At 44.9% G+C, this 23,854-nt stretch overlaps 1 protein-coding gene across 1 annotated transcript in view; it reads left to right on the top strand.

Moving 5' to 3' along the window:
• Window positions 1-1,399: 1,399 nt before the first annotated feature.
• The window catches only part of TRPC6 (transient receptor potential cation channel subfamily C member 6), a 64,753-nt gene continuing 42,298 nt past the window's right edge, over window positions 1,400-23,854 (top strand). Inside the window, exon 1 of the mRNA XM_083736384.1 lies at window positions 1,400-2,592. Within this exon, the coding sequence (XP_083592510.1) occupies window positions 2,447-2,592 (146 nt within the window). The 5' untranslated portion in view covers window positions 1,400-2,446. The remainder of the gene's footprint in view (window positions 2,593-23,854) is intronic.

Below are 23,854 nucleotides of genomic sequence, written 5' to 3' on the forward strand. Positions count from 1 at the left end.
TTATTATTTTTTTAAAAAGAAATAATAAAAATAAAAGATGAGTAGAACATATTTATCAAATGTGTTTCCTGAAAAGACAGATTAATGGCCAGCTATTGTGCCAAAGTGAAAAAGAGATGGATGGCACACTTATAAAGTGTGTCGAAACTTTCCTAAGCGCTGTGCAGATATTAAAAGGATAAGGCAGTCTCTGCCACAGGCTCATTATCTAACAATCGTGATACTGGATTTTTTTTTAAAAAAAGCAATGAGAGGGTAAGAGGAAGGCAAACACTGGAGCAGCTGCACCTTCTTTGGCTGAGGGTATCATAGAATTATTGGGACGCGGGTGGCACTGTGGTCTGAACCACTGAGCCTAGGGCTTGCTGATCAGAAGGTCGGAGGTTCGAATCCCCGTGACGGGGTGAGTTCCTGTTGTTCGGTCCCAGCTCCTGCCCACCTAGCTGTTCAAAAGCACACTAGTGCAAGTACATAAATAGGTACCGCTCCAGCGGGAAGGTAACCGGCGTTTCCATGCACCGCTCTGGTTCGCCAGAAGCGGCTTAGTCATGCTGGTCACATGACCCGGAAGCTGTCTGTGGACAAGCGCCGGCTCCCTCGGCCCATAGAGCGAGATGAGTGCCGCAACCCCAGAGTTTTCCGTGTACCTTTACTTTTACCTATTATAGAATCATAGTGTTGGAACATGGAAGGAACCTTAAGAATCATCTAGTGCCGTGGTTTCCAACATGGGGCACATACCCTACAGGGAGGCAATTTGATTTTTAAGGGGGGGCAATTCGAGAATGAGTTATTAACAGTGAATGACATTTAGGCTTCCTCCATGTGAGTAGTTCATTATTTGAATAATAAGAATTATATTGGGGGTGGGGGGAACAGTGGCGTAGTGTGGGGGGGCCGGCCGCACCGGGCGCAACATCTGGGGGTTAGGGTTAGGGGGCGCAAATCCATGGGTTAGGGGGCGCAAATCCATGGGTTAGGGGGCGCAAATCCATGGGTTAGGGGGCGCAAATTACTTGCCTTGCCCCGGGTGCTGACAACCCACGCTACGCCACTGGGGGGGAAGCCACCAGGATTTTAGAGATGCTTAGGTGGGGTATGGCAAAAAAAAAAAAAAGGTTGGGAACCACTGATCTAGTCCTGTAGCACAGGAATCTCTTTGCCCAACGTGTGGCGTGAACCAAGGACCCTGAGATTAATAGCCTCCTGCTCTACCGACGGAGCTACACCTTTCCACGATGTTTGGCGATGGAGAGAGGTGGCGAGTCTAAACCAGAAGCGGGACTATCCTAGCTCTTGGGCCGCCTCCATGCCTTTGCACGCAGGAGGAGGAGGAGACCCTCCGGAAGAGCTGCTCCCTCGGGAGGCAGCTTGTAAACAGGATGCTTCCTTATGATGCGCTACTACAGGGGTGGCCAACTCCCAAGTGACTGCGATCTACTCACAGAGTTAAAAACTGGCAGTGATCTACCCCCTTTTGGGGGTTTTCAGGTTAAAGAGTTGTTGGGCTCTTTTTTTAGGGAGGAGGAAAGCCCCGTTTTGTGGGGGTGCAGGGAGAAAATGATGAGCTATTTTTTAGGCGAGCCAAAGTTGTTGAGCTTCTATGGGGGGAGCCGGTGATCTACCAGTGATCTACCACAGACGTCCTGTGATCTAGCGGTAGATCACGATCTACCTGTTGGACGTGCCTGCGCTACTACAACGGGGGAAGAAAGGGAACGTCGACGGCTCCGAGGGGGCGGGCGGAACCGAGGGGTGTGGCTTCCGAGGATGGTGCGCCTCGCATCTCAGCCGAGCGCGCCAGAACTTTTCCTCCTGCGCCGTGTGATTTCCTCTCGCTCTCTCTCTCCTCCACCCCTTTCCCCCTTCTTTCTTCCTCGACAGCGGGAGCCGCGCAAACTTTTAAAGCCCCCTCCTTTTTTTGGCAAAGGCTTCGGGCAGTGACGACTTTCAAGGGGTGGCGGCGGCGGATCTCGCTGGTTGACATAGTAACTCCTCTCTCTGCTCGTCTCAGTCGGTGTCTGAGGGGCTGCTCGCTTGCTGCCGCCGCCACCGCTACCTTCATGGACTGCAGCGAGCGACCCCGGCAGCAAAGCGAAGGCGAAGGGCTGCTCGGGGCTTCGCTGCCTCCGCTGGAGCTCCGCCGACCCCGGCTCCTCCTTCGCCATGGGGACACCGCGCTGCCCGTAGCTGTGAGCGGCGGGCGCGCCAAGCAGGCGAGACTCCTCCTCGGCGGCGGGAACCCCGGGGTCACTTTTTCTCCTTATTTCTGAAGGAAAAGCAGCAGCCCCACTCCCCCCCCTTTGTGTGTGTGTCAGGTTTTATTTTTTTTTGGGGGGGGGGGCGGGTCATCCTTTAAATAACAATTCGAGGAGAAGGAAACGAGGGGCTTTCTCAGGGACGACGACCCCAACCAAGAGCGGGGTGAAGAAGCAGCAGCAGCGCCATGAGCCAAATTGGCCAGCCGCCCTTCGGGCCGAGCTGCTCCCCGGCGGCGAGCGGGGCGCGGAGGAACTACAGCCGCGACTACCTGCTGATGGACTCGGAGGCGTGTGAGGAGAACTGCACGGCGCCCTACGCTTACTACCCCGCGTGAGTGGCTTTTTCCCGCCAAAGCGAGGGGGTGGGCGCCGCTTTTTGGAGAGGGGTGGGAAGTCAGGCGCGTCTCTTTCCCTCACGACGACGACGGTACGGGAATGGGGCAGAGAGAAGCCAGCTGCTCTCTCTCTCTCATTTTCGAAACACAAGAGTTCAAAGGGGGTCGTGTGAAACAGTAGCGGGGCTGCTATGAGGTCGGGCTGACTCGCTTCCCGGATCCAGAGAGCTTCCTTCAGGGAGCTCCTCTTGGCGCGCGGAGCTTTTCCCCTCACGGAGCTGCACCTGTGGCTTCCAGCCTCCCCCGCTGGGAAAGGGAAAAAGCGCGGGAAGATGTGGGAGGCCTTGGGGGGGGGCAATCCTTATCTAGGGAGCCTTTCCGCCGTGGGGTTTGAAGGAAGCCTAGGAGCCAACTTCTAGGGGGCGAGGCCCCCTTCGTCCCCCACAATAAAATATCTGAGGCCCCCCCCCCCAAGTTGATGAGCATTGCCATTCGAATGGCGTGCCATGTCATGTGATCATGCGGGGCGGGGCTTACCTGGGGCGCCCCCGCCCTCAATATTTTATTCAAATCGGCACCCGTGGAGGGAAGATAGGGAATAGGTGGCTGGCGCTGGTGGTTTCTCTCGCGCAATGGAGTCTGTGTGTTTTTCCTCTTCCAGAGAGGCATCCCCATGGGTGTAGCCCGGATTTTTGTTGGGGTGGGTGCAGAATCTCAGATTTGTATTGATGTTGATTGATTGGGGGGGGGCAGCCCCTCTTTCCATCACAGGGTGGTGTGTGAGTTTGAGGGTGGCGTTAGCTACAGCTAAGAATTAAAGATGTGGGCTGCTCGCTGCCCAGCTCTCTAGGCGTGGGAACTGAGGAAATGATGGGCTGTAGAAGGTAGCCGATGCCATGCCCAAGGGGCAGAGGCAGCCAACCTGTTGTTCACTAGCAGAGGAGAATTTGGGGCACCCCATACATAGGAATGGAGGCCCCTGTGGGTTGGATGTGGCACGGGAAGGGCTCCTGCCTGCCTGGCACTCCAGAACTGGTAGCTGCTGGCTGCTTCCCAGCCCGGTTGAATGAACAGGCAAAGGGAAAACTTACACCAACACATTTATGTAGTGCCTATTTACAAGCAGAGGAAGCTGCCTAATCCTGCATCTGATCATGGGTTCCACCTGACTCAGTATTGCCTACACTGGCTGGCAGCAGTTGTCCAGGATTTCCCAGCCCTGCGCAGAGATGACGGGGAGCTTTCCCATGCAAAGCATGCACTCTCCCACAGCTCTTCTTTAACACATTAAGATTTGAGGTTCTGAGCACTGCTGCTGCTTCCATCGAGGTTGGCAACCATTTGAGCATGCACCTTCCTGTCCAGGTTTAGGGATGTGTGTCTGCGGGAGTATTTTGGTGAGGGCTGTAAGTGAGCAGCGTATTTGTGTGTGGCAATCAATGGGAAGTGGAATGTGAGGAAGAGAATGTATGTAAACTGTATGTTGAAGGAGGGAGGTGACACACAGGGATGCAGGTGCTTTCTCTCTTGTGATGAGGAAGCCTGTATGGCCCTCTAGGTGTTGGTGGCCTCCAACTCCCACCAGGCTCTGCCAGCATGTGCCATGGTCAGGGAGGGTGAGATTTCTGTTGCAGAAACATCTGGAGAGCCACGGGTTCCCCCATCCCTGCTCTTAACAAGGCAGGGTGCATAAAGAAGGCGACAGTTTTTACACAGGACTGACCGTGAGCTTTTTGTTACAGTTACAGGTGTGTTTGGAAGAGGGGGAATAAGGTGAATGTGTGGAACTCCTATACTATGGCAGGATGTTTGTCAGGGGCTGCTGTCAGAGAGAGTGTGTAGCTACTCTAGAGATCCTACGGTGCAGTTCCATTACGGTGGTACTTTGGGTTAGACGCTTCAGGTTACAGATGCTTTAGGTTACAGACTCTGCTAGCCCAGAAATAGTACCTCAGGTTAAGAACTTTGCTTTAGGATGAGAACAGAAATCGTGCAGCGGCAGCGGGAGACCCCATTAGCTAAAGTGGTACCTTAGATTAAGAACAGTTTCAGGTTAAGAACGGACCTCCAGAACGAATTAAGTTCTTAAGCCGAGGTACCACTGTACTAGCGTTAAACATCCTGAGGTCCTTTGTAGGCTAGAAAAGATTCCAGTGGAATGAAATGAATAACAGTTTCCTTCTAACTAGGGCAGTTACAAATAAGGGATGGTGTGTGGGGGTGGGACAGATTTCTCTCTCTCCTCGTGCATTTTCACATGGAGCGAGACTCCTAATGTCCACAAATGATTGCGAGTACAAACTAAGGGAACAGGATGCAAAGATGTGAGTTGATCTACCTGCTGCATGCTGGAGGAAGGCTCAGTGGCGTAGCGTGGGTTGTCAGCACCCAGGGCAAGGCAAGTAATTTGCGCCCCCTGCAGTGAGAGAGAGTGAGCCAGGTAGGGGCAGAGAGCTGTGAGTGCGAGCGCCCCCCCCCCCCCAGATGGGAAGGCTACGCCACTGGGAAGGCTGCAAGGCACCAGGAGTGTGTGATTGGGTTGCTTTTTTGCCAGCAGTATGAAGAATTAATGGCTCACAGAGGGGTGGTGAGAGAAGAGACCATCGCTGCTTCGTGGTGACCTGGGGGAAGCCTGCACTCTGGCCAAGGGAAGCTGGAAAAGAAATCTCTCAGCTGGCATTGTGGTCACCCAGATGCCTCTCCGAAACCTCAAACTATCTGCTTCCCCTCCTCCCACCCCATTATTTCTGCTGGTAATGATGCAGAGACCTCTTTCCCCCCAGGTTGACACTCAGTGGTTTCTTCCAAAGGAAAAAAAAAGTGTGTTGTGTGTGTGTGTGTGGGGGGGGGGCACCACCAGGAAGGTGGAAAAGAAAGGGAGGGTGCCCAGAAGTACCTTTACTGAGAACTCTGTTTTTTCAGTTACAGTGGTACCTCAGGTTAAGAACTTAATTTGTCCCGGAGGTCCGTTCTTAACCTGAAACTGTTCTTAACCTGAAGCACCACTTTAGTTAATGGGGCCTCCCGCTGCTGCTGCGCCGCTGGAGCACGATTTCTGTTCTCATCCTGAAGCAAAGTTCTTAACCCGAGGTACTATTTATGGGTTAGTGGAGTCTGTAACCTGAAGCATCTATAACCTGAAGCGTATGTAACCTGAAGCGTATGTAACCTGAAGCGTATGTAACCCGAGGTACCACTGTACTGTATTCTTGAGAGGCACTTTTAGGCACAGCCAACCTGAGTCTTTGGCCTCCCACTCTACTGCAGTACACATACTTGAAAAAGATTTGAAGAACTGACAAATTCTCGCCAGATGCAATGAGTAATACTATCTCCTGCCTACAGCCCAGTGCAGGAAGTGGAGAGGAAAAAGGAAATGATAGATGCAAAAGAAAAAAAAAAGAGGCATCTCTTTTCAAGTGTCAGAACTAGGAGTTGCTGTGTAACGCTAGTCTGTCTTGGACTCGACATACGTGTAGGAAGGCGTTGTGTGTGTGTAAATGGAGCAGAAATGTGTATTTTGGGGGGAATGGGGGTGGGGAAGAGAAGGGAACCAAAAGCATCTGTCAGGTAAGTGAATTACGCTTCAGGGAATGTTAAAAAGGGTCTGCTGAGAAGGAGAGATGAGCGCTCTCTGGCATGGAATATCTGTGTAGGTCATTGCCAGAGAGTTCTCTTTTCAGCAGACCATTATTAACATCCCCTGAAGCATAATCCAGTTATGCGACAGATGTTTTTGCTCCCTTCCCAACCAACATGTCAACTCTTTCCCCCCATAGGAGTAGGGGGTAACATCAGGAGTCTATGCCACGCATGAATGGGTCACAACCAGTTGTGCATGCCTTGTGAATATAAGGGAAAGTTGGCCACGAACCACTGCCATCTGCAACAGTAATTTTATTTTGCTAATCTACATGGCATATTCCCTCACCCTAGTGTGATGATTTTAGTTGGCTATCCATCCTAACAACACTCTAGTTACCAAGACATATACACTGGTATTTCCAAACAGAATAATCTCCGCAGAGGTTAAAGACTGCTGACATCAAGCTGTTGCAGACTGCAGCTCAATATGCAAAATTCCTTGGAAATGTTGACACTTAGTTTGGGATTTAGGTCACATCTTCTCACAAAATTTTGTGTGAAACAAACCGAGCACAGCACCTCACTTTTCCACGCCTCCTGAGCTGCCAAACCTGGTACATTCTGGGTTAGCCAGGAAAATCAGATTTCATCAATTTTGCCTCTGGATGAGGAAATCTGAAAGCACCTTTCAGTGTAGCCAAATTAGAAATAAATTAATGAAGCTATCTTAAATGGTGCATTTGTGTTTGGTTACCTTTATTTATTTTTTAAAATCCAGATTACAGTGGTACCTCAGGTTACATATGCTTCAGGTTACAGACTCCGCTAACCCAGAAATAGTGCTTCAGATTAAGAACTTTGCTTCAGGATGAGAACAGAAATTGTGCTCTGGCGGCACAGCAGCAGCAGAAGGCCACATTAGCTAAAGTGGTGCTTCAGGTTAAGAACAGTTTCAGGTTAAGAACGGACCTCCGGAACTTAACCTGAGATACCACTGTATATACATTCAAAATAATGCATAGAAATGTATACAGATGTTTAAAGGAATAGAGTTTCTGAGAAATTACATGAACTTTACATGCTGTGCTTCCTGTTTTTCTGTTTCTTGATTTGATGGTGACAACTTTAACTTGTTCATGCATTTGAGAGGTACAGTCATTCCTCCGTGCAGAATAAGAACTGATTACACTATGTAACATGACAAGAATCTGAAACATTCAGTGATGGCTGTAAGAGGCATAGTTTCTTCTTCGCTAATGCTTTCCCTTTGTATCTTAACTACTTAACATGAGTCATTTTGCTATCCACCTCCTCTGATTTATACCACTTAAACTTGCCAAAACCTATTAACACAGCCTGGCACAGAAAAGGACTGTTGATAGGAGGCAGCAGTAATAGGAAAGGATTAAGATTAAGGAGTTCAATGGCTATAAGTCTACATATTATTATCATCACTATTCATTTCATTTCTATACTACTTTATATTTTTAAGGGGTGGGACAGGTTGCAGCCTACATAAAAAAAATCATTAAAACATTTCTGAATAAAGTCAAATATGAAGTATACATTCAAAACAACATAGGTAACAGGAAACTAAAATATTATCTTGAAGATTTCGAAATAAAACTTTGCAAAGGAGGTCAAGTACAGAATAGACATTTAACATGGCTAACGTGTTTTTTTTAAAACAAAAAAAATTCCTTCCAGTAGCACCTTAAAGACCAACTAAGTCAGTTCTTGGTATGAGCTTTTGTGTGCATGCACACTTCTTCAGATACCTTTTTTTAAGATACAGTTTTTTTTAATTAAGCATTTCAAAAGAAAACATGGCTAAAGGAAGTCAAATACAAAATGCACATTTAAAACAACATAATTAGCAAGAGGATGAAAACAAGAAAAAAAATATTCTGACTCTCAGAAGCCAGAACAGCAAGAGGGATCACTGCGTAGTGAAAGCAGCAATCCCTCTTGCTGTTCTGGCTTTTGTGATAGCTGCGCAGCCTGCATTTTAGGAGGGAAAAAGTGAGTCTTATAGAGCAAAAAATACGGTAAGTTCCTGGCTACATTCACCTTTACAGACACTTATACACTGCAGCTTCATTCTGCAATGAATGATAAACAGGGTGCTGTTTGCCTGCAAAACATACTTCCAGTGCCCCGGGCACTGGGGAGGGAGGATGAAAGGATTTGAGGGTGAAGTAGTAATTAGAGGAGGGCAAATCCCGAGGCTTTCTTATACAAATGTGTTTCCTTTATATCTTGTTAAACTAAGATTAAATTCCTTTTTATTTAAGAGCCCAGAGAGCCAGCTGGCCTTTGTATTTAATTACGCCCACCAAGCATACAATTTTACCTGTGTTTGCAGACTGCATTTCTATGCTTTATTAAGGCCAAACATATATAATCCCTTGATGGCAACCTGGTGAATGGTGGTACTTTTTAATACTGCATGAAACAAGAAAGTGGAGAAATTCAAATTCATACAAATGGAACAGTCCCCGAAGAGGAATAACAGCTAGGATGCATAGGTAGCAAATGAGGTGGGCCAAATGTCCCAGTTGTAATAAATGTGCTGTTTTTGCTAAGTTCTCCAGCGCGATACCATGAAACCTAGATTACGCTTGCAATGTCATGCATACTTACATAGGTAAAGGTAAAGGGGCCCCTGACCATTAGGTCCAGTTGCGGCGCTCATCTCGCTTTATTGGCCGAGGGAGCCGGCGTACAGCTTCTGGGTCATGTGGCCAGCATGACTAAGCCGCTTCTGGCGAACCAGAGCAGCTCACAGAAACGCCGTTTACCTTCCCGCTGGAGCGGTACCTATTTATCTATTTGCACTTTTTGGCATGCTTTTGTACTGCTAGGTTGGCAGGAGCTGGGACCAAGCAACGGGAGCTCACCCCGTCGCGGGGATTTGAACCGCCGACCTTCTGATCGGCAAGCCCAAGAGGCTCAGTGGTTTAGACCACTGCGCCACCGGTTCTTTAAATCCAGGGCAGTGTTATAGCCAGCCTCCACATTACAGAGGGCTGCTTACGATTATGGAGAGCACCATGTGTGGAAAGGAGCTCTGTAGAGATTGCTGCATGGCAAGAGGTTATGTGATTGCCTTTTCAGGAGGGATGAAGTGTTGCTTTGGCACTTGAAAAAAATTCATTGTGTGGAATTGAACAGAGTCAGTTCCAGAGAAGAGAAGGGCCATAGACCATTGGGAGAACATATGCTATGCACCTTCGCCCCCAAAAACAACTGGACAGGAAGGTGCACATTCTAGTGGTCACCAACCTTTACAGAAGCATCTTCCTTTCTAAAATCTTAAGTGCCAATCTTAAATGTTGGGGAGGACCTCGTACACAGAAGTTCCCAGGTTCACGTCCCAAGATCACCAGATAGTAGGAAATACCTTCTGTCTGGAACCCCGGAGAGCCGCTGCATAAGACTCTTAATCTCAGGGTGATGGTGGTTTGAGCCCCACCTTGGGCAAAAGATTCCTGCATCTCATTAGACCCCCTCGTGGTCTCTTCCAACTCTACAGTTCTGTGATTCGATGTTGTGTACAGAATTAGACAGTGCTTTGCTAGATGAGCCAATGGTTCCTGTGAGTCCTTCTCCGGCTCCTTTTTAGAAGACCGTATTGCTGAATGAGCGGCACATTGCAGCAATTCACATCCAGTGAAGCTAGGAAATACAGCAAAGGCGTTGTGCCTGATTTAGCAAACAAACCCACGTAGAAAACACACCCTTCCAAAAACCTTTATGAAAGAAAATGAAGCTACCCTAGTGACAGGGGTGCAAATGGAGCAGATTGGCTCCATTTGTGATGCCATATAGAGCTATCCAGGGGCTGCCAGAGACATCTGCACATCCATAATGAGAGAGAAAAATAGTGATGTGCCCTAATCAACTGTTTGGAGTCAGGGAGGTTGTTTGCAGCCACGCCCACATTCCAGCAGGTGATCAGAGCTATTAGCGTTTGCAGCTTCGCCATCTGTTTAATGCTGAGGCTCAGCTTTAATCTTGGTGCTTTGGTTTTCTTTCAAAAAGAAAAGAAAAAAATAGAAGGTCCCAGCTGAGGTTGGTTTAACATTTTTTATTTTAACACTTTGGCTTCTACAGTAGTACAGCTGAGGTTTCAAATGAATGCTTGGAGCCAAGGTGATACAAAAAATTGCAGAAAATGTAAACAGAAAGATGTAAACAATCCAGTACTTATTTTGATGATGAAAACTGCCTGCCATACAATCCCAGTATCCTCTCTCAGTTCATCATTTCACTAAATTGCATAAATTCCCAAGGACTAGAAAAACCTGTAAGTGACTTACTGGCCAACAGCTGTATTATATTATCTTCCAGTACTGAAATTACACCATAGCCTCAGTTGGGAATCTCTCTCTCTCTCTCTCTCTCTCTCTCTCTCTCTCTCTCTCTCTCCGTAATGGGGCAATTCCATAGGCTAATGATTGCTAACATATATAATGGATATGTGTGCATATAATCCCAAACTAATGGGTAGGACTTTCCCACGAAAGAGATGCTCAAAAACTCCACAGTAATCCCACACCTTCTGCCATTGGCTGATTGCAGATTTTTGCAGCACTAAGCACTATATGCTCTTAGGAGTATATTCAGCCATCCTGTTCTAGTTTATGGTATAGTTTGAGAACTGTTTTACCATGTGCTGGAAGTCGTTTGTCCAGAAAGCCTTTCAAGTGAAGCTTTGAACCCAGATCTCAGCAGTCCAACCTCCCACACTGCAGGTTTCACCCCTCAATAGCCATTGGTCTGCCTAGAGCAGAAATAGCCAAAATGGTGTCCTGCAGATGTTGTTACACTATGACTCCCATCATCTGTTGTCCATGTAAGATGAGGTTGATGGGAGTTGTAGCCCCAACAATATCTGGAGGGCACAGCAAACCTCGTCAGGAGGATCTCTCAACAAACTGAGTGGTCTTGGGCATCTAGCTGTTTCTCCACCTGACATAACTCACACAAAGGTTGCTGTGAGAACTAAGCTGGTACCTATCAGCATCAACAATACTAGGCTATGTGACCAATAGTCCTCATAAAAGGCATCTTTTTGGTTCATTGACAACTCCAGACGTCCCATCCCTCCTTAGAGCTGCACTTTCATTACCTGTGCTAGTAGTATGCCTGTCCAAGTGCTGTCAAGAAAGGGGCAGAAGGCTTAGTGCTCCCTGGAGATCCTAAGTTATGTATGTAAGTGTCAGGAATGGATCCAGCTATTAATCCGAAACTCTGCTAAGTGCCACCTTACAGGTTCATGTTATTCTTAACATGGAAACTACCTGAAACCTGCTTGTGAATACCTAAGAGAGTGAGAAAATGGTCAAGATTGGAGTATTTAGCTATAGGGGATAGCTGTTTCTCTTTGTCTTCTTTACCTATAAAAGAAGCCCTCGATTGTATATTACAATATAAGGAGGAGATCGATAGTTAATCAAAAAAATGCTGCAATACTTTGAATCTCAGATATTTCGAAAGTGTGTTCCTAATTGCAGTTACATTCTCTGAATAGTGCCCTGCTAAACTCTGTGGAACATTAATGCACAAATGGTTTATAGCACAACTTGAAAAACTTGTCTGGAGCAACAGTAATTTGTAGTCATATTTCTGCATGGCTGACTTTCATTTCCTCATAAATGCTAAAATAATGAATCAACTTTGAGCAGAAAATGTAATTAGCTTGTTCAGAAAATATGGCCAGTGTTCCTTTTCAGTTATCATACAGTGGCCTCTCCCCCCCTCACCCCTCTGTCTCTGTATATTTTGCTTGACATTTTCACTCAAGCCTGCAATACTTGAATCTTGCACAGACCCCATTCATTTCGAAAGGATTTGGTGCAGGAGACCTTATTGAAAGAGCATGCCCGAGATAATAATTCTTCAGGGAGCTGGGTGCTGATGCTGGCTTTCGGTGTCGCAAGTTGTTTGTATGACCACCCACCCTAATAGAATTTAATAAATCTGGCAAGGCCATTATGGCAAATTTAGCAAGCCTGTTAGAGGAGTTTTTAATAGTTTTACACAGTAATTATAATGAACGATGAAATGATACGTTACAATAAACCCTGCTTGTTGTAATGTGTATCCATAGTTCTCATTACTGTATTTCATGTCTGGCTAAGGGGAATGGCTGCAAAGGAGGCATATAAGAGTAATGCTGCAGTTTTCCAGTAGTGCCAGGCAGAGGCTGTTGGTTGCCTTCAGTGTCTATTGTGCAGTTATGCTTCCTCTTGTACTTTTCAAACTCTTCTGTAGACAAGAGCATTTTGGCAGCTGAATGTTCTAATACAGGTGAGAACCAGTGCAGTGTTGTGAGGGGTTTGGACTAGGACTCAGCTACATTAGTAAAAAACAACCAGCGTTTTAAATGCATCATACACTTGCAACACCAGACAGCACTGTAGAGCACAAAACTTTTCTATGCGATTTTACATACAGTTCCCCCCCCCCCCTTTTGCTATAACAATTGAATTTATGACTTATTTATAGCATCCCCCTGCCCGTGTGTAGATCCACACTGGGAGACCAGGGTTCAAATATACACAGGATGGTTAGAGCATTGTACTGATAAAATCAAGGTCACAGGTACAATCCCCGTATGGGGCAGCTGCGTATTCCTGCATTGCAGATGGTTCAACTAGATGATCTTCAGGGTCCCTTCCAACTTGACAGTTCTACCATTCTATGCATAACACTTACTGGGTGACCTTAGACTGGCTTGCCACTTTCTCTAAGCCCAACCTCCCTCACAGGGTTGTCAAGATGAAATGGTAGCTGTGAAGAACCATGTACACTACCTTGAGCTCCTTGGAGGAAAAGTGAGATATAAAAAATTACTAAATATCAACTTTTGCTAAAATCCTGCACTGCTGCTAAAGGCACACTCCCATTGTGATTGGCTCTCAACTTCCTGCCCTTTACATTTCAGTACCTTTTCCTCCCTCTCTGCTCTTGCAGATGCACTTTATAAGCTGCCAAGCCTTGCAGTTAGCTTCCCCCGATCTGCAAATGCTTACATGCTGTTTTCTCAGTGAGGCTCCTGCTGCTGAGCATCTGCTTGCTATTAATGCCACAGCACTGATCGCTTGTTCCATCACTAGTGGAAGCAGTGATGGAGAGCACTTTCCACTGCATTATTCTAGATTGTTGACTGAGGCATTCTGTTCTTTCCCCAGTACAGTATATGCATTTCTTGAGTTTTCTGAACTAGTTTTAATAATGTTGCTTTCCCCACCCCCCTACCCCTAAGTGATTTTGATTGTTCTCTCATCTCTTTCAAACAATATTCTAAAACTAGTTTGGGGGGGAAATGTGTTCACAGGGTAAAAACATTTCCAGAAACATTCCAGTCCTCATCAGAAAACTGTTTGTGGCATTGTTAAAACGAACAGTTTCAGTTGTGAAGAAGGAAAACATGGATGTTAGAAAAAAAAAACACCTGTTACAACAAAATATTATGAGCAGTGATCCATATACCCTTCTTGCAATATTCAGTGCAGGATAAGAATCCCGTGCATTTAATCATTGAAAGTCTAGGATTTGGCAGCTTTTCTGAAGCTAAGCAGACTCAAGACTCTGAAGTGCCTGAATGGAAAACAATGCACACGGCCTTTCCTTCCTTGAAAGAAACCTGTCTCACTGCCAAAGGATAAATTTACAAAGAGCAGGTTCATAAAGAAGAAGATGGTCGCTTGTTTGGGGCTTTACAGGTTAAAACCAATGTTTTCGGTTGTGATGATACTTAATCTAGTGATGATCTTTTAACACTGGGGATTGGAAATATGACTTAACAAGGGTGAGTAGTGATTAACAGCCAAGCACTTGTGCTTGGAACTTACTGCAGGCTTCAAAGAGTCTTTGCAAGTATCCGCACATAAAGTGCATTCTAGTAATCTCACCACAACACCACCAAGCTGTGGGATATCCAGCTTCATATAACTAACATGCTTAAGTCTAATTAGTGCACGAAGGGGTTAATGCCATAGAGTAAGCTGTCCTGCTAGGCTTAGCTAGGCTACTCCCCCTCACCTTGGGAGGAAGGCAATCAAGGCCTTTGTTCACCTCAGTCTACCAGAGAAGCTCAGCGTGTGAAGAGGCTAAGCTGGTTGCTGCAATTTAGCCACATGGCTCTAACAAGCCTTTCTTCTGTTCCTATACCAATAATTTAGGAACTTTCATCACTTTAACTAAGCCGGGTTTCACTGCCTGTGTGTTCTGATGGCTATATGGAAAGTTATTTATTTATTATTTGTTAAATTTGTATGGTGCCCTTCATCCATAGTTTTCACAAGATAAAAATGCAAAAAACAAAACAAAAAAATACATAATAAAAACAAGAACAAAAACAAAACAGTGACTCCCCCCCAGGAAATGCACATGAACTGGACCCTTGAAGAGTTTGTAAGTAAAGCTATTTTTAACTTACCAGATATGTGTCTTTTTCTATGCTAAGGGAAATGGGGAACCTTGGAAGGAACTTAGAAGAGCATATTTTTAACAGCCTATATTTCCATGCTTTACTTTGCTGCATGTTTGTGATTTTGTGACTCTCACCAAAGAGTACTTGCCCCAAACTTGAATTCTGGCATCCAGGAATTCATCTTTTATATATCTATTTTTTTCCTTGCCACCAACATGCCATAGACAGCTATATCAAGGTTAAAGTTGGAAATATGGACGTGGTAGCCACATCATAGGATCGTTTCTTGCTACTTAGATCTCCCAATGCTTTTAGAGCAGAACAGGTCTGGCATGAACTGCAAGTGTTCTTCCATTGCTTTTGTATCAGAAAGGTCCACATAAAACTTTAGAAACCACATTTTACACTGTAGTCCTGCCGTCACAATGAACTGGAAGGGTTTTTATTTATTTGTTTTAATTGCTCATAAAATCAGTTTCCACTGTCCCTGCAGAAAACACTGCTTCGGTCATTTCGAAAATAAGTCATGCCTTGTAATGCAGTGTGCGCATTAGAACAGTATTACTTAAACCAATAAAGTTCATTTTTGTTCCTACTTATGCAAACTTTGGCATTTTGAGTATGATAATTGCATTAGTCTGGCGACAGGGAAGCAAGAAACAGGGGCTAATGACTCCTGAGGAGCTTCACTCTTTCCCCTTTCCAGGCAAGTCCACAACCTATTGGTCCCTGAGCTCTTGGTTCTTATGGGTATGTGATCTGATTCATATCGAATTGATTATAGTTAATGGTTTGGAAATTGTGGGATGTGGGTTTTGACTTGTTGCTTATATTTCTGCACTCCAGGAACAGTGCCATCCTAATCTTGATTTATTCTTGTTGAACAGGGATAGGATTGCACGTAAACTCCCCTTGCCCCATCAGAGTTCAAAGGTAAACCAGGCATAGAGAACCCATGGCGGTAGCAGATTCCATAGTTTAACTGTGTGATGTATGAGTAAGTACTTCCTTTTGTCCGTTCTGGATAGTCCACTGTTCAGGTTCATTGGTTGCTCTTTAGTTCTAGTATTATGAGAGACACAGGTGGCGCTGTGGTCTAAACCACTGAGCCTCTTGGGCTTGCCAATCGGAAGGTCGGTGGTTCGAATCAGTGTGATGGGGTGAGCTCCCATTGCTCTGTACCAGCTTTTGCCAGCCTATCAGTTTGAAAGCATGGCAGTGTGAGTAGATAAATAGGTACTGCTGTGGCAGGAAGGTAAACAGTGTTTCTGTGCACTCTGGTTTCCGTCACGGTGTCCTGTTGCACCAGAAGTGGTTTAGTCATATACTGGCCACATGACCCGGAAAACTGTCTGGACAAACGCTGGCTCCATTGGCCTGAAAGTGAGATGAGCGCCACACCCCATAGTTGTCTTTGACTGGGCTTAACCGTTCAGGGGTCCTTTACCTTACCTTTTACCTTAATATTATGAGAAGGATTTCTCTTTCTTCAGTTTCTCCACACTAGGCATATGACAAGTCCTGTGTTCTCTTTACCCCTGGTGTTCTTGCCCCTGGTGGGTTGGAAGACATTATTTAAATATTTTAAAAATAATTTTATAAGTTGTGTGTCCTTGTTTTCACAACTGGATCCTTTTACATGGTTTTTTTTTGGTATTTCAAGCACTGTGAATTTCCGTTATTTTTATTTATTATTGTTTAGCAATTATTTATTGTAATTGTTAAGTGTAAACTGTTTAGTTATTATTTGATTATATTTAATTTTACTGTTTACTAATATATTCTAATGGGTTATTGAATATTCTTTATTTGAAATAAGCTGTTTATTTTAAAGATATGTTTTTCTTATGACTTTTTTTTTGTATTGGATCTGATTGTTATTAGGTGTGTGATCCTTGTGGTCTGTTTTGTTGTTTTTTCAGCTTGCAAACCACCTTGTATAAAGGCAGTATACAAAATAAAAGTGAAATGAAATGAAGACACATTTGTGTCAGTCCCAGCTACATGGACTTCTTAGATTTCTCCATGGACTTATATGGACATTCTCAATTCCATCCCTGGAGACATTTAGAAATAGTGAACCAGGAAGTGACCTAGCCAGACCATGGTTCTTTCTAACATGCATGCATACAAAGTTATGGCTTTATGACTGTTTCTGCGCCTTCCTCTTCCAGCCACTCCAGCCTAATCCTACCCAGTTATCATTCCTCTCTGCAAGTTTTTCAGTATTCTGTGCATTGAGTTCTTATCAAGATGTTTTTGGGGGCTATTGTCCATTGAATTATTTATTGCAGGTTTTTTTGAACTTGTGGTGTACTTTGCAGATCTCTCTCTCTCTCTCTGCCTCTATCTCTGTCTCTCCCCCTCTCTCTGTCTCTCGTGTGTGTGTGTGTGTGTGTGTGTGTGTGTGTTAGCTTTGGCACTAACACATGAAGATTCAAAGTGGTATTATACACCCACCCACCCACCAAAACCTGTGCCCCCCCAAAAAAAATTAAATAAGAGATTACTTGTTCCTGATGCAAATAGAGATAATGAATGTTCAAGCTGCTTCCCTTATGCTAAGACATTTCTACAAGATAAGGTAGCATGTTCTCCAAGACGGCTTCATTTGTAGCTTTCTTCCTGTCCAGAGTCCAGCAAAAGGCAAACCCGGTTTGGCATCATATGCTCACCTGTTTTGGACCTTTGCTTGTCCTGTTAAATCTCCACCACTCCCTGTCGTCTTCCGCCTACTCAAGCAATTGTTCCGCCACAAAAGCTGTGTGTATACCTAAGTGCATTCACTTCAGGCTTGCTACAATCTGACCTTCTTCCCATAGCAAAAATTTCCTTCTATGGCTATTGGTTGCTCAACTGGGTGTTTGCCAGTTTTCAAGCTGGCTACACTGTTTGGACCTCTCAGTTACACTTCACCGCAACTCATTTTGCCTGCTCTTAAATGTGAGAAAAAATTGAAAATCAAACAATTTTATCAAGTTGATGTATAGATAGGTAGATATGAAGAAGGATAGAAAACTCAATTTCTTGTGGTTTTCTGGAATAAGCTTAAGCATTTCTGGGGCGAGAACATGCCATGACATTTCCCCGCCCTTTGGATCCCTGCTGCATGGAGTTAAGAAGCCTGCAGCCAAATATTTTGGCTGGTTATTTGAAAACTATATGTGAACTTCAGCTTTTCTCACATCTGCAGTTCCAACTGCACCTCTCTGTGTCCATTTTCGCTCTCAGTTTTCCTTCCCCTCTTAGGGACAAAGTACATGTTATGTGAGAAGTGATAATATACATTTAGCAAAAAGTGGGGGGGAGGCTTTGCCCTAAATGTATGTTTTTCCTCTTTCCTCTTTCCCTGTGGGGAAAGGGTTAAAACAAGGATAGGGAACCTCAAGATCTGGCTGGACTCCAGCTTCCACCAGCCCCAGTCATCCTAGCCAATGGCTATGGAAAATGGTGTACAACTGGAGGAACAAAGATTCTCCACTCCTGGGTCTCACTCCCCATCCAAGTCCAGCACTAGTGGTCTATGTGATTGGGCACCTGCTAAGACCAGCCTTGGCAGGTCACCTACTGTCAGTCAGAGCTTCCTGAGTCATTTTGGAGGCACGTGGAAGCAAGGAGGCTCCCCAAAGCACACACCTTACCAGGGACAACTCCTTGCCCTTCTCTCAGGCTCTAGGTCCTGAGTCCAGGCTCTAGGTCCAAAGCCTAGCAAGTCCTGTACTTCTCTAAAGCTTAGGAAAATATCACTGTCCTTCTTTCTGATATTAGAGGCACACAGAAGCCCAACTGGGTAGTCTCCTGTCCAGGGTTGCATAGCAAGCACAGAGCATTGTTTGCCAGTTCAGACAAGACAGCAAACACCATGGTCTGGTGAATGAGCAGTGAGGAACCTCAACATGTAGATTCACCTCTCTCCTTGTATGCAGTCTGTGGTTCCTCACAGTTTGTTCATGACATATGATATATGAAACATCTCACAATTCTCTCTCCAGGGTCAGGTCCTGGAGCTTTCCAGTTTTCAGCAGAAGCTGATAGATGAGAAATGCAGGGCAGAAGTCCTCCTTCACTCAGCACATAATTAGACTGGAATTTGCTGCTACGGGATATGGCGATGACCATCAACACAGACACTTTTAAAAGGGAGTTGGGCAAATTCTATTTTGTTTACTGAAATATGTTTAACCTGCACTTTCAATAAAAGTATATTAAGGCAGTATACAACATGCAACATTATGAGTAAAAACACCTGTAGAAACATCAGTAAAACCTCTGTAAATATTCGCTAGTTCAGTTGCTAGCAGGCTACTCGATTTTCCATCTTAAGATGGTGTGTGAACATTGAGGAAACACAGCAAGCTGTTGATGCAGGAAGAGACAAATCTTGCTCCCTTGCCTGCTTGGCTCTGTAACTCAGTGAGGTTGCTTCATGTAGGTGCTCCATGTAGATCATGTGGGAAAGATAGTAGAGGTGGGAGGTTGAAGCAGCCTCTTCTCACAATCTCCTCCCTCAACTGATCCATGGGAAGCAGCTGGGAGGCAGGGGAAATGTGGGACTGCAGGAATGCCTGAAGGTTCCACATCTGTGCTCTGCACAATTGTACTGTAAGATTAAAGCTCAACACAAATGTGAACAAAGGTGGCAAACGAGACAGTAATGTGGTGGGTAAAATCAATTCTGACTAAGGTTGAAGACAGCCTTTGAGGCATGGCAAGCTCATAACTGCGTAAGCAGGCTGTTCAGCTTATAAGCAGCAACTTGCAGAACAGACAAATGTTAGTTCAAGCTATGAGGATCAGTGCGATAGACATTTGACTTGCGGTAAGCTACAACTGTTGATAAATTTATGGTGTAAATGTCAGCAACCCAGGGGTTTGAGAAATTTGGGCAGCCTGATCATTAAGAAAAGTAAAAGGCCTCTCCTCCTTTTTATTGGCGCTTGTGTCAGATTCAGATGATCAAAGGCTACACAGATCACTGCAGAATGTGTAATGCACGGCTACAGACACCAAATAATTCAACACTAATGACGAAAACAGCATCCTAGCTACACAGGGGAGAGTTGCAGTGATTGAGATACAGGAGACTGCAGAACCGGGGAAAGCATGGACTGCATTCACTACTTGTTTATATATTAGATATAAAAGAAATAAACTCCTCGACAGTGGCCTTGTTCACATATTACACTTTTCATGGAAATTGGCACCCCCTGTGATTTAGCTCTACCTTGCAACCATAATACCAGCATAACTCAATGTGTTATTTGCTGACATCAAAAGTTTCCTTGTCCCCACCAGTGACTGCCAATGACTCAGTGGCTTTCTTTCTTTGTTTTTCTCAGAGGGTTGTATCCATCTTCATTTTCACCCTTCTACCTTTCTCTTTACCTAATATAGATAATTCCTTTTGTTGTGGAGAGGCTGGAAGCAAGGCAGCAGCAAAACACTTGAATATACATAACTGGGCAGAAACATAGATCAATATATTTAATATTGACCGTAATAGTTTCTCTTTGGAGGCTGTGATGACTTCAGTCATTTTCTTTATTCAGTCACATTCAGTCACTTTCTTTATTCATGCATTGTAATATAAGTCTTAACGGCTAATAAAATGTTCACCATCCCTAATTTAATCCAAGGCAATACCTGCAACTTTTCATGGGCCAGCAAGAGATTTTACGTTAAACCCTAGATACTATTACAGCAACTTTATTTTATTTATTTATTTATTTATCTTTCTTTCTTGATTTAATCTCTCCTCCCTCTTAAGCAGGAGCCAGCAAACTTTTAAAGCAGGCGGCTGGTTCGCTGTCCCTCAGACCTTGTGGGGGGCCAGACTATATGGGGGGGGGGGAATGAACGAATTCCTATTCCCCACAAATACCCCAGAGATGCATTTTAAATAAAAGGACACATTCTACTCATGTAAAAACATGCTGATTCCCGAACAGCCTGCAGGCTGGATTTAGAAGGCGATGAAATGTGCATCTATCTTATATAGCATTCTTTTACTTCGGAGGTTGAGTTTACAGTCGGTGTTGTTGTTGCGAATGGGCTTCAGGGCAGAAGTCCAGGACCTTACAGATGAAGGGGCTCCCAGAGTGAATGATGGCAAATAATGAGGACATTGGCAGGAGGCCTCAGAGCAAAGCAGAAGTGGCAGTCGATGTGCCTCCAGCCAGCCATCATCCTCTCTTGCATGGAATGCCTTTGAGCCATGAGGCTCAGAGACATTGTGAGCAAACGAAGATGACAGGGAGCTGGAGAAGCATCTGCCAGCAGGAAACTCCTTGCAGTGAGCTCTTTGTGACCCAGCCTCCCCATCTAAGAACTCTTTCCTGCTTGCTAAGCATATAGGGGAAGGACCCTTTAGAAGCCATCCTTTCCCATCTAGCAAGCTTATTAGGAGAGCAGAACAAGGGGATGGCAGGCAAAGAGAGAGCAAAGCAGCCAATCCAGGACTATGTAGAATCATATAATCATAGAACTGTAGAGTTGGAAGGGACCCCAGGCATCATGTATTCCAGCCCCTGCAGTGCAGGAATCTCAACTAAAGCATCCATGACAGATGGCCATCCAACCACTGCTTATATGGGTGGGGACAGATCAGCAGAGGGTGAGGTGATGCAGCCCCCACCTTGCAAAAAGGCACCCTGCCCAAGCCTGACAGCGCTCCTGATCTACAGTATATATTACAATGTGAAAAGTCAGTTAGGTTCCCTCTGATACTTTTCTAAGGATTGAAGCTAGCAGAGCATCCTAGGCGGTATAAATTATGAGCATTTTCCATACGACTAATAAAAATGTGTCCTGCTTGAGCAAACACCTTAGGCTTTGTTTCCTGTGTATTGAATAGTGCTTTAAGCAGAGCACGACTTGTATATTTTCCTGCCTACAAAGTGGGATCTTTTCTATTAGCACTTTACTAGGTTTATATTGAATGGGCACAGCGTAATAAAACAGGGTGGCTTCTGAATTAATCAGGTGTCCCTTAGCTAAGCACTGGCAGAAAGCTACCTGGCCTTCCAATATTCCCTTCCTTTCCTTGTACATAGTGCTAGTTTGCAGTCAAGGATGCCTTTGCCCGCTCGTCAGATCATAGAATTATGGAGTTGGAAGGAGGGACCTCAAGGATCATCTAGTAGTCCAACCCCCTGCAGTGCAGGAATCTCAACTAAAGCATCTATGGCAAATGGCCATCCTACCTCTGCTTAAAAACTTCTAATGAAGGAGAGCCCACCACCTCCTGAAGGAGTCTGTTCCATTGTTGAACAGCTCTTACTCTCAGAAAGTTATTCCTGATGTTTAGTTGGAATCTCCTTTCTTGTAACTTGAAGTCATTGGTTTGAGTCCTATGCTCCAGAACAGGAGAAAACAAGCTCACTCCTTCTTCCATGTAGCAGTCCTTTAGAGCACACAGGAAGAAGGGAGCATACACCTCGAAATTGGTTTTGCCAGACTTTGTTTGTTTAACTCTTTTGCTGCCCATCGTTGGGCCAAAGGCATGGAAGCATCCCTCAGGTTGGTACCAACTCACCCAGCTTTTGAAGGTGTACCTGCCCAGACAAGGTGATATGAAGTTATTCCTGAGATGTGAAGTGCCCTTTGCAATTACACTTTCACACTGTCTAATTCATGCCTTGATGTAGCAGTTATCCAAGTGATAATAGTAGTACATGTGAGAATTTGGGTCTGCTTCTCATGCTGGTTCATCCAGCAATGTTGGGTCAGTGCACGTACATGCTCAATTCTGTTGAGGCAGAGCCCACAGAAGGGTTGGGAAAAGCGAGGTTCAGCAAGTTATCTTGAGCCGATGTCAGTGGGTAGTTGGTACACAGGGGTCTGAATGTCCTGTGCGAGGTTGGGAATCAGGGAGCAGAGAGCAAAGGTGGTCAGGGGCAGCAGGTCTTTCAGCACCCTGGACAGATCACAAAAAGAGATGATTTGTTCCTTAGTTCTAATTGGGCCTGAATTCCTTTCTGCAAACCTGCATCACTGGCTACTGCAACCTTTTACTCTGCATCTCTGTTTAGTTTACTGCTTATAACTAGGGTCACTCAGGACACTCACCTTGGTGCTTAAATCATGACATGTATCTTTGCTGACATCCATGCAGATGATGCCTTTCATGGTTTATTTTCTACTATCCACCTCAAAAGAAAAATGGAAGGATTGTGGGAAATTGTGGCTAAATAGCACATATAACCTCCCGACTTTTCTCCAGGTTCTTTATTATTATTTATTATTATCAGCTGAAAGTGTTATCGAGGCTGAAACATGCAAGCAGATAAGCTCAGGGAAGCTCACTTTACACCCAACCAGTGTGTTTAGTGGCAGATCCATGGTTTTCCCTCATTGGGATTTACTAATGTCTTCAAGATAAAGTTAATAACATAAAGGCTTTTAGCATAGATCCTGTCCACATCCCATTCCGTCATATTTCTACCATGAAAACAATTTGTGTGCCAGTGATAATGCTGTCTCAAGTCTTAAATGGAAAGCCTTAATGCCCATTTGTCTCTGTGGATGTCTGTCACTAGGGAACTAGTTAAGAGATGTCTTGGGTTAACACCGATATGCTTGCTAATGGTCGTAGGGCAGCACTAAATTTATTTGTTTCTTGCGCGGATAGCTTTCTTTTTCACCAAGGACATCAAAGAAGCATGTTTAGCCACATAATAAATGTCAGTTAGGTTAGACCAGTGTTCCACAGTTATTCTGGGGCTATAATTCCCATCATCCTTAGCTGGCAAGACCAGTGGTCAGGGATGATGGAATAGCAGCCCCCAAACAGCTGGAGACCAAAGTTTGGGTTAGACCAAAGCCATACAACTTGCAACCCACAAAGTTGAACCCGGGGCAAAGAAAGCGGGAAGCAATTCACAAAGAAGACATGCTTTTGGGTTTATTCTAGATTGGATTGCAAAATGTAGTGGACTTTTGAGACCACTTGCCTTTGCTTTTTATGCTTCATAATCATAGATGTAGGTGTTTCCTGAGGCATGAATTGCAGAGTGGAATGGGACGCCCCTGAAACACTAAACAGACACTTCCCTCCAGATTCCCCTTGAAGATGCAAGCTGAAATACTCTGTTGATCTATATTTCTTTCACTTTTCACTCTAATTTCTATGGGTGTACTCTGAGTAGCGTTATAGGTGCTTGTTGAAGAGTAAGAAGGACTTGATTATACAAATGGGGCCGGCTGACAAACTTGTTGGAGTTTGTGGTTTA

Source organism: Podarcis gaigeae (genome assembly GCF_964106915.1).
Source record: "Podarcis gaigeae genome assembly, chromosome: 4".
In the NCBI taxonomy this organism is placed as follows: Eukaryota; Metazoa; Chordata; class Lepidosauria; order Squamata; family Lacertidae; genus Podarcis; species Podarcis gaigeae.